At 45.7% G+C, this 11,821-nt stretch overlaps 1 protein-coding gene across 1 annotated transcript in view; it reads right to left on the bottom strand.

The window, feature by feature from the left end:
* Positions 1 to 11,516, bottom strand: part of LOC115580439 (protein kinase C-binding protein NELL1) — a 283,933-nt gene extending 272,417 nt beyond the window's left edge. Inside the window, exons 1-2 of the mRNA XM_030414756.1 lie at positions 11,355 to 11,516; positions 10,704 to 10,832 (exon numbers count right to left, since the gene is read on the bottom strand). Of these exons, the coding sequence (XP_030270616.1) occupies positions 10,704 to 10,832; positions 11,355 to 11,403 (178 nt within the window). The 5' untranslated portion in view covers positions 11,404 to 11,516. The remainder of the gene's footprint in view (positions 1 to 10,703; positions 10,833 to 11,354) is intronic.
* Between the last annotated feature and the right edge of the window lie 305 nt (positions 11,517 to 11,821).

An 11,821-nucleotide genomic window follows, 5' to 3' on the forward strand; every position in this document is an offset into this window, starting at 1 on the left:
TGTAAAATAAGAGAAATCTAATTTATTAAAACATATCTATTATTCATTACCCTTTCCTTACCCTTCATGGCCCACACTTTGGGATTCACTGGTCTGGACTGAAATTTTGTTAGCAGGAACTTTTGGTCAAAAAGGCATGAACAAAGTTCTATGTATTCCCTTCTGCAACCATATGATTTAAAATTTTGGTGAAGACCCAACCTCAACCTGCTCCGTCTATTCAAATTTAATGTTGAGATTGTTTTGTGTACCTTCCCCAGATCGCCTTTATGTACAAGTAGAGAGAGTGGTACTGATCATTCTGTCTGCTGGCTGAGCAGAAAAGAATTGCCTCTTTCTCAAAACCCAGCACAGTTTGAGGTCTACTTTCTGATCCTGTGAGTACAAAAATTGGCATTTGTGTTTCTTGTATGACTGGTGCACAATGAGGGACCCACAACAAAACCTGTCTACTGCTGATGTTTTAGATCAATTTTTAATATAAGACATAATTTCTTCAATCCGGCTCCACTGTAGCTGCACAAAAAAATTACTTTAAAGTGTTAATGTGTTTTCAATCATGGATTAACTATGAACCGGCACTCCTCCTTGAACCGGCACCTTATCGTGATGGAGGGGTTTGAGCACCTGAATGATCCTAGGAGCTATGTTGTCCGGGGCTTAATGCCACTGGTAGGGTCTCCCAAGGCAAACAGGTCCTAGGTGACGGGTCAGACTAAGATCGGTTCAAAAGCCCCTAATGAAAGATAGAACATCAAGGAAGCTTACATCGCCCAGATTGGTTTCACCGGGGCCCCACCCTGGAGCCAGGCCTGGGGTTGGGGCTCGCAGGCGAGCGCCTGGTGGCCGGGTCTTTGCCCACGGGACCCGACCGGGCGCAGCACGAACGAGCGACGTGGGCCCGCCCTCCAGTGGGCTCACCACTCGCAGGAGGGTTCAGAAGGGGCCGGTGCAGTGTGATTTGGGTGGCAGTTGTCCCCGGACGGTGACTCTAGCCATGGGGACATTGAATGTCATCTCACTGGGGGGGAAAGAGCCTGAGCTGGTGCGGGAGGTGGAGTGGTACCGGCTAGAAATAGTCGGGCTCACCTCCACGCACAGTCTGGGCTCTGGAACCCAACTCCTTGAGAGAGGCTGGACTCTCTTCTACTCTGGAGTTGCCCGCGGTGAGAGGCGGCGAGCTGGTGTGGGCTTGCTTATAGCTCCAGCTCAGCCGCCATGTGTTGGAGTGTACCCCAGTGAACGAGAGGGTCGCTTCCCTGTGCCTTCAGGTCAGGGATAGGTCTCTCACTGTTGTCTCGGCTTATGGGCCGAACAGCAGTGCAGAGTACCCGGCCTTCTTGGAGTCCCTGGGAGGGGTACTGGAGAGTGCTCCAACCAGGGACTCCGTCGTTCTACTGGGGGACTTCAACGCCCATGTGGGCAGCAACAGTGTTACCTGGAGGGGTGTGATTGGGAGGAACGGCCTCCCTGATCTGAACCCGAGTGGTGTTTTGTTACTGGACTTCTGTGCTAGTCACAGTTTGTCCATAACAAACACCATGTTCAAGCATAAGGGTGTCCATATGTGCACATGGCACCAGGACACCCTAGGCCAGAGGTCAATGATCGACTTTGTGGTCGTGTCATCTGACCTCCGGCCGTATGTCTTGGACACTTGGGTGATCCGCTGGCAGGGGAGGAAGCTGGACAGACCTGGCAGACCCAAACGTATTGTGAGGTCCTGCTGGGAACGTCTGGCGGAACCCTCTGTCAGGGAGATCTTTAACTCCCACCTCCGGGACCGAATGGACCATGTTCTCCACTTCCATTGTTGACGCGGCTGTCCGGAGCTGTGGCCGTAAGGTCTCCGGTGCCTGTCGTGGCAGCAATCCCTGAACCCGGGGGTGGACCCCGGAAGTAAGGGATGCTGTCAAGCTGAAGAAGGAGTCCTGTCGAGCCTGGTTGGCCCGGGGGATCCTGCGGCAGCTGACGGGTACCGGCAGGCCAAGCGTGCAGCAGCACGGGCAGTCGCGCAAGCAAAAACTCAGGTCTGGGAAAAGTTCGGGGAGGCCATGGAGGAGGACTACCGGTTGGCCTCGAGAAAATTCTGGCAAACCATCCGGCGCCTCAGGAGGGGGAAGCGGTCCTCCACCAACACTGTTTACAGTGGAGGTGGGGAGCTGTTGACCTCGACTGGGGACATTGTCGGGCGGTGGAAGGAATACTTCGAGGATCTCCTCAATCCCACTGACACGACTTCCATAGAGGAAGCAGAGGCTGGGGACTCAGAGGTTGACCCATTCATCACCCAAGCCGAAGTCACTGAGGTAGTCTGGAAGCTCCTCAGTGGCAAAGCACCGGGGGTGGATGAGATCCGCCCTGAGTACCTCAAGTCTCTGGATGTTGTGGGGCTGTCTTGGTTGACACGTCTCTGCAGCATCGCGTGGCAGTCGGGGACAGTGCCTCTGGACTGGCAGACCAGGGTGGTGGTCCCCCTATTCAAAAAGGGGGACCAGAGGGTGTGTTCCAACTATCGGGGGATCACACTCCTCAGCCTCCTGTACTGGAGAGGAGAATTCGACCGATAGTCGAACCTCGGGTTCAGGAAGAACAATGCGGTTTTTGTCCGGGCCGCGGAACACTGGTCCAGCTCTATACCCTCCACAGGGTGCTCGAGGGTTCATGGGAGTTTGCCCAACCAGTCCACATGTGTTTTGTGGACTTGGGGAAAGCATTCGACCGTGTCCCTCGTGGCATTCTGTGGGAGAGTTCCTTCCTCAAGTGGAGGAGTTTAAGTATCTTGGGGTCTTGTTCATGAGTGAGGGAAGGATGGAACGTGAGATTGACAGGCGGATCGGTGCAGCGGCCGCGGTAATGCGGTCGTTGTATCGGTCCGTCGTGGTGAAGAGAGAGCTGAGTCGAAAGGCAAAGCTCTCGATTTACCGGTTAATCTACGTTCCTACCCTCACCTATGGCCATGAACTTTGGGTCATGACCGAAAGAATAAGATCCCAGATACAAGCGGCTGAAATGAGTTTCCTCCGCAGTGTGGCGGGGCGCTCCCTTAGAGATAGGGTGAGAAGCTCTGTCACCCGGGAGGAGCTCGGAGTAGAGCCGCTGCTCTTCCACATTGAGAGGAGCCAGCTGAGGTGGCTCGGGCATCTGTTTCGGATGCCCCCGGGACGCCTCCCTCGGGAGGTGTTCCCGGCATGTCCCGCCGAGAGGAGACCCCGAGGAAGACCCAGGACACGCTGGTGTGACTATGTAACTCAGCTGGCCGTGGAGAAGTAAGTCTGGGTGTCCCTGCTCAGGCAGCTGCCCCCGCGACCCGGCCCCGGATAAGTGGACGAAAATGGATGGCTGGATGGATTAACCATGAAAGTGATGTTCGAAGTGGTTATGAGCAGGTTATACAGGACATACAGATTACATTCTATTTCTTTTGTTGTGAGAAAATCCCATGAAAGATCCAAACCAACAACAAATCGATCATAATAAAAAGTTTGGGCGTATGGCCAAAGCATTATATAGCAGGCTCAGATTGATAAGTAGCACAAGGACAATTCCTAGTAGCCTGTCCTAGTAGCTACCTTCACTTTGAAATGTTAACCTTCATAATCCCCGCCTGCACAGATGCATCAACACAATGTTTCATTGGTGCATTGGGTGCATAGCAAGGACAAAAAATGGCCATTACAACTGCCATACAAAATGTAGTAAAATTGCAGATAGTATGTTAAACCATTGCTCGTAAACCTAAGAAATGACATTAATCCTTAATCATGCTTGAAAGCAGGACATGAGAATGCATCAGATAACAAGGAAATAAAGACCTGTATACTTAAGCACAATAAAACACACAAAACTATTAATATTAATTCCTCCAATTTTAATTAGGAAGATTAATTGATTGACTTACAATCAAATGTACCAGATTGTTCTAACTATCTGGATGTTATTTTAAACCACATGTTGAGTCATAATAAAAAATAAAAGACATGCAATTAGTATGAACAAACAAAGAAAAAAAATATTCCTGTCCTGATATTTTTATAAGAATAGTGCACGTGTTTGAAATAATCAGAAGAAAAGTCCTGAAAGATGCAGTACGTACTTCTGTTTGTGTAACTCAAAATTTAAGCGTCTGCTGTGGTGGGAAATTACTTTTTAAAAAAGCAAACCTCGGTATCTGTGACCTGTTTGTATATGTTCAGTAGGAACAAATGGGGGTCAAACTGCCAACCATGTGATCATAGGACAATCCACTCTAGCTCCTGAGGCACACACAAGGTTGTGAAGCTGGAAAGTATTGAGACGTACACATGGATTTGTCCTTTTCATGGGATTTGTTGGTAGCAAAAACAAATAATGCAGATTATTCATGCAGGTCTTCATGAGCTACTATGCTTATTATCATCATGTGTTAATAGGCCCACATAAGTGATAATAACAGCGCTGTTTTTCGCATGTCTGCCTATGATGCATAGGTTTTATTGGCTAATGCTCTTGTTGTCTTTATTTGAAATAAAGTTAACATCTTTTCTATGTGACAAATAAAATCCAACACAGCTCACCTCTGTAACGGTGTTGATCATTGAAATGTTAAGTGTTGACATTATGTTGTTTAACTCCTGTAGTCCTGGTTTTAGGGGGCAGAGTGGACAGACAGCAGCTGATTACTGTCTGTGTCCTGCCATTAATAAAGTGCCGGCTGCACTGGAGGTTGTTAAAGAACCATTCAATATTTCTTTTCGACTGTGAGCGACGGCAGAAACTGAGTCGCCAATTTTGTTGTTCATAACACACCTTTTTCAGCTTTGACAATATATAATTTTGTCTACAACAAATAGGGTTGCACAACAGAAGAGGCAGCTGCAGCCACTTGTGAACTGGTCCAGAAAAGATGCTGCATCGGAGACCTCTGATGACCTCTGTATTACCACTCTGCTCTGTGTGGAGGAAAATGTGAAATGCTCCGCAAGTTCCTGTCTTCGAAATTCTGGCTTGAATCGATAGGGCAACTGCACGACCACCACTTCACATTGTCAGGTGAGGACAGTTGAAGTAATTGTGCTATAGACTATGAACTGCTTTTCTCCTGATAGTCACCGTAGCTGCAGCACACGGCTTATATTAGGAAAATAATTGTCAAAATTATATTTCATCAGGAGACAGTCAGCGGAACAAGAAACTACTGCATTTAGAGAGGGCACCATTTTTAAAAAGGTTAGAGTCAGATCTCAGTAGTTACCAGTCAGTAACCCAGTATATCCTCTGTAACTTGTATGCATCTCATGTGAAGCAGGATTTGTTGGCTTATTCATAAAAGGGTGGGGATGCAATCCACTGACTTTGTTTCAACGTAAGTAGGAATGGGTATTGCAACTCAATGCCTCGAAAATATGGACCAAAATAACCAGGTACCAAGTAGTATGAATTCTTCTCCAGTCTTTTATTACATGCATTCACTCCTTTTTGTATGCTGATCGCCAATGAAATGGTGATCACTTTGCTTCACTGTACTTTGAGGGCACTGATCATTGTAGTTATAATCTTTAAAACAATACCCAGCTCAAGATATTAGTTACTCATCGTCTAGATTTGGACACTGTTGCAAATTTGCAAAAAACCTTATTGCAGCTCGGACAAACCTCAAACACCATCAAATAAAGCAGTACCTTGTCACAGCAGTGACAAAGATGAAACTCAGAATAATTTCTAATCAGTATGTCTGTGTACGTAACCAGTAATTTCACTCTTTTCAACTACAATTTGATTCCTGACAACATCCCATGTATGCATTCAAGAAATTACATGAGTGGAGCCATTATGCCCTATTTTCCTTTCATGCCAAGGATTAGATGATACGCTTCGTACCACTGTTATACTGTAGCTGTCCATGCAGTATGACGCTGGAGTAAGGATATAGTTAATTTAGCTTAGAACTGAGACTGGAAACAGGAGAAATGTCTAACATGACTTTGTCCGGAAGGAAATAATCAGCCACTCTAAATCCCACTAATCAACACATCTTGTTTGTTGAATCAGTACAAAAACTATGAATGTCTCTACTGATTTTAAACATCCCTGCAGAGTGTCAGAACTCAAAAAAGTTTAAAAGAAAAACTACAAAAAAAACCTTCTGCTCATCTGTCACTGATGTTTTAGACGTTTTGTCTGCAATAAAACCTCCATGGTTCTATTCTTAACCACAAAATATGCATTTTAAACAAAAGATGGACCGAGAAATGCAAAGTATACCCACTAAAGCTCTTCACTGAGCTGTGGTGAGGTGTTTCAGGGTGGTTTTTCAGCTTTAAATGAGGTTGGAAAAAAGTTTTGATAGGAATCGACAGAAGGGTTGATTAAAGGTTAATTACGGACCATTTCGGTTCTAGAACCAGACTGCAGAGTTGTTATATGTGAAGCATAATTCGCCTAAAAGGCTGATAGGAGGCGTGTTTATAGATTTCAGGGATATCAGGATCAAGGATGCATTTGTTGTTACCATTTAACTGTTTAACATTAATGATTTTGAGAAAGGGAACCGATGAAGAGCGGAGGGATCTATACTGACCTGACAGGTTCACAGATAGCTGGATCTGCAACATGTTGAGCAAGTTTCTGTTGATCCTAACAGGGTTTATGCTATTCAAATAACCCATGAATAATCAACTATCATAACAGGCTTCAGGCGAGAGCAATTTTCAAATGAAAGAAATTAAGAAAAATTACTTTGAAATACAGGTCTCCATGCCAACGATCCTGTGAGGCTGAAAGATCCATGACACAGTGGGAAATAAAATGGCTGGATGGATGACAAATGAAGAGAGAACATTGCTCTTCTGAGATTTTTAGATCTTTATACAGTGGTGCAAAACAATTTAAAGTTTACCCCAAGTTTGGCGTTGGGAAAAAGGTCATGCTGTTACCTAAATCAAAAGGCTTTATCCTCTGTGTGGTGGTCATTTTAGGAAATCTGAGCCCATGAAATCCTACTTCAATAAGATGAAAGCATTTACACATGCATTTAAACACATTTACAAAAAAGAAGCACTGGTGATTCGAAAGGAATCCAAGGACAGTGAGACTGATCAAACAGACCAGAGGATAATAAGATGCTATCCAAAATGAGGTCAGCCCGCACACATCCAAATGGAGACATGAACACCCAAACTGGCAGCAGCATGATATGGCACCAAAAAATGAGCAATCACAGTTGAAAGGAGTTTCAATACATGTCTTTTCACTCTGCACTTCACAGTTCACACTCCTGGGCTTAAGTCAAAACCAAATTTTTCTCCTATGATGATCAGATGCACCTGGTCTCGACTCGCAAGTCTGCTCTCATCCACTCAACTACAGACTCAAAACCAGCAGCATTACAAGGGGACCCTGCCAGACCAAAATAAAACTGAATATGATTTGAACACAGCCTGACTGAGGTCCCGGGTTTGGCCTCAGACCATCAACCAAGTGGACCTCTGAAGACTTCTATTTTAAGCCTTACCTTGTTACGCACAGGGGCTAAATGTTCCCAGCTGAACGTAAGTCAATCAGAGGGAGCATTCTCTGGAAGGCAAGAATGTCTGCACTAAATTTCACGGTAATGCATCAAATTTTTGTTAGCATATTTCTTTTAAACACTGTACATGTAAGGACCGAGCAGCCTTTTAGCCAAAGCAATCAACAGAACAGATGTCAGCAGAGTGTGTTCCTGCATAAGAACAGATAAAAGTTCAAACTGTACATGTAATTTTACAACTTTACATGTCTCTTGCCTCAGTTTATTTTAATTTTTTTTCTCCTGTCACAATGCAGTGCTTGATCTCTAATTAGATGTAGGAAAAAAGAAAACCACTAGCTTATTGTTATGGTAAAATATCTGTTTTGGTCACTGCAAATGTGGCTGGAGGTGTCCAAACTTCCAGTCGAATAGATGCTTTTTTGTTTCTTTGCCACAAACACGGCTGATTACTGTCCCGAGGTCTCCTCAAAGAAATTCAGTTGTGTCACGTTTACAAATGTCAGAACGCCTTGATCGGCTGTCAAATCTATCCAGTGGTTTCACACTTTGAAACGTTAAAATGCAGATTTATACTGTGGTCCCTGGCTGGACAGCCTCAACACTTCCACAGCCGCCCCCTCCACCTCCCGACATTGAAATCCAGTATAAACATGCAATTTGAATGTGTTTACAATACAATATCGGGCATAGCCAGTACAAAATGAAAGTATCTGTGGTTTACAGAAATGTCAAGTGCCATGTGATTGAAGTTGAGATATTTCACTGGTTTGGTCAACAGACCCACAGGGGGATACCACAATACAAGCTGATCATCACCATTACAGGAATTTTAGATCTAAATCAACATTGGGACCGAGGGGTTTCTGAGTAATGAGGCTGACACTCTGGGTTCCAATGTAGGATGAGAAACTAGGTCAGCAGTCTTGTGGACAAACTAACTTTATTAAATACATCACAGAAGTCCCCACAATGTGAGGAGACCTGCTGATCAACAGTGTCAACTACTGTATAACAAATATCCAAACAGCATTGTTTTGTTCCCTGCTACCAGTGCACAGCGGGGGATCATATTAGCACATTTCTTTGCTTTTCACGAGATTGGATCCCATCCAGATCAGGATCAGGACCTTTGGGTAGAGGCTGCACTCATCTGCTCTCCATAAACTGGCTTTCACGAAGCACACTGGCGCATCATTCTGGTGTAAACGTACGAGAAGCGATGCTGAAATCTATTTTCTGATGCAAACCATCTGCTGTTTGTAAATCACTGGCTAACTGGGTGACTGGAGAGACTGGTCCCGGTGTCCAGCCAAAGACGCATGCCAGAGCCCCCTCCTCCTCTTCCCTCACTCACAGTGACATCGACACTAATTGGAACACCGCGTTGCCCTTTTTCTTCAAGCCATTTCAAAAGCATCACAATATATTCCCACCACAATTTATGCAATCAAACAGAAAAAAAAATATGGTATTGAGCTCAGTGCACGATGTGATTGCATACACCAACAAAAAATCTTCTTGAATAATCACTGACCCAATCAGCGCCACAGAGGCTCCTGTACAGCTCCGACTAGACGGCTAATCATGGACTGTTTGTCGCCGTCACTTATCAGTGCATCCACTTCTCGACTCTTTGTGAGATGCAACTTTTCCTGCTTTTTGGAGCCATCTGGGTTACAGGGCCATGAAAGCAGCACAAGGGTGGGTTGTAAATAGGTCACGACACATGCCTCCTTTTCCAACTCTTGCAGGTCCAGTTTTCCCCATCGGATTAGCCTCCAGTTTCCCACACTATCTGGCTGCTGCATGCCAATCCTGGGAGCCTGGAACCGTAGGGAGAGTATCTTGGACCAGGAGTGTGTGTGGGCATGTGTCTGTGTGTGTGTATGTGTGTGTATCAAATAAAAAGTGAGGTTGTGTATCCTGCATGGCCTCCAGCCTTGAATCTTGGATAGCTTCACTTCGGCAGAGTCGGCCAAGCTGTCCCGCCTTCATTCATACAGAGCCAGTGGCACAACCGAGCCAAGCACTCTAGAAAATAGAACCACGTGCACACACACACGCGCACGCACACAAACACACAAAACACTACCCCTCCGCCATATGAGTCTCAACACCCAGTGCTGCTTATTTGGGATTCAAGCTATTTGTCTTTACGCCAGTATCTTTGAATTTGAATATTTTTATGCCAGGAAAGTAGAAAAGACTCAGTGTCTCTCCCCAGAACTGTATTTTAGTGCACGTTGGAACAAAATTGGACTGTCATGAGACAAAAAAAAACAACAGAAAACTCTTTAGTGAGAATTTAATTTGAATCTTGCAGGGAGAATATGGACATAAAGCTTTCAGATGACACTGAATCACTAACTAAATAAAAGAAAGTTTCAAACACATGAATAGATTTCACATTGCAGTTGTTCTGCACACAACAAGCGCACTAATGGCTAAAATAACTCTAAAATAGTCTCTTTACAGGCTGGCAGGATATTTTTCTCTTTCTCTCTTTTCTCTCAGTGTCCCATCTTCCCTCTTCTCTCTCTATTTCTACTCTCCAAGAATCCAGCCTCTGCTTGAAGCTGAGGGCACTACAGGAAGAAAGAACAAGTCGAACCAACTATTGTTGAGTCCTTTTCCCGAGTGCAGAGAAACAAGTGAGCAAAGTGGCCCTCTAGCACCGGTAACACATCTCAAACCAGCCTCAACAGGGTTCTACCACTGCTCTCCCTCTATTAGGACTTATAGTTTTTCTTTTCTTTTCTTCTCCCCAAAGGATTGAAACAATCCAGTCACTTTCTACGTGCGCCTCACATTGCAACACACCTGATATCCATGAACCACCAGTTGTTGTGATGACACAACTACTGGATGTCACTGGACGCAGTCAAAGCGCTGTAGAAATCCTACACAGGCTGCGCGCTCAAGCGAGTCCAGGAAGAGCCTGAGCATCTGCTGCCTGGGACAAATTAAATGTGGAGTAATTATGAGAGGCGGCTCCCCGGAGTGTTCTGCCTCAGCATCCTGGCTAATACTGTGACACCAAGAGGTGTGGCGCTGCGTGGCCCCCTCACACTAACTAATGGAACAAAGAGCGTGCGTGTATGCGCGCTGCAGCCACGACACGGAGGACAAAGACGTGTGAGAAGTTGAGCAGCGGGACTAATGTGAGAGTAATGTGTCGGCGTGCGTGCGTTACCTCGAAAAAGAAAGGCTTTGCTGGTGTTGTGAAGCCCCGCCACTTGGGTAATTCCATAGGTGGCATTTGCCAGGTCAAGTTCATTGATGATATCAATCTGATAGTCTTGATCTGATCCGAAACCCAAAGCTGAGGAGAGAGAAATTAAGGTTAGATTGAGTGAAGCAGTGGGCTCAGAGTCCGCTGAGAGGATTTAACTGGACAGTTTATTTCCCCCCCCAACTAAAAGCCTAATTCATTTGACAAACACACTTGGTGACTGCTCGTGTGCATTCCACTTCTTAAAATGGCTGGTTGTGGAAAAAGTCACGCAGTTAAAAATAAACGCAGGTGATTTCGAACGCTGCCCACTGGAACGCTCCGGCTCTGCCAGCAGCCAACACCTGTGTTCTCCACGGGCTGTAGGCGCACTGTGCGCGCACGCTGAGGTAAAAGGTGTCGTCTATTTTAACTCACCTGCATCCCGGCTGTTTTCAGATATTAACTCTACTAACTGTACGTAATTACAAAACAATGCGCTGCAGCCCCAGAGACTGTCATGCTGGAGCGCAAGGTGCAAACTGAAGAGCGCAAAAAGACGTTAAGAAGCGCGTGTCACTCGCAACAAAATCCCCCGTTGCGATCAGAGAGTGCCACAAGGCTTGTGCTTACCTGGTTTGGTAAAAAAGAAAAGGGATAACAAAGCCACGTAAATATCCATTTGTGTTGGAGTTGCGCTGTACAGAGTCCTCAGTCGTGCGCTCCGCTGCGTGTCCACACTAACCCGCTCAGGTCCGTCTGGCGCTGTGCGCCGATCTCACTTCGCCTGGATGTGGAGGAACGGAGGAACGGTCCACAGCACAGAAGCAGGGGTTTCCTCTCTGCAAGAGCGGATCAGTTTATGCTGTTGGAACGCGTCCAATCGGTCCCTAATTGGCATAAACAACGACAGGCACCTGCGTTAATTCAGAATATCATATAATCTGAAATGCAGATAGCAATTTCGAGGATATTCTCAGAGATCAATCTGTAAAGTTCCCCCCGTTCAGACCACAGAAACTTCCACTTTTGGAGGTGAGAGGAGGCTTTTCAACAGAAAGTGGAGGATATGGGAATTCTCCGTTACAGATATGTAGGCT

The sequence above is a fragment of the Sparus aurata genome, chromosome 4 (assembly GCF_900880675.1).
Source record: "Sparus aurata chromosome 4, fSpaAur1.1, whole genome shotgun sequence".
Taxonomy (NCBI): domain Eukaryota; kingdom Metazoa; phylum Chordata; class Actinopteri; order Spariformes; family Sparidae; genus Sparus; species Sparus aurata.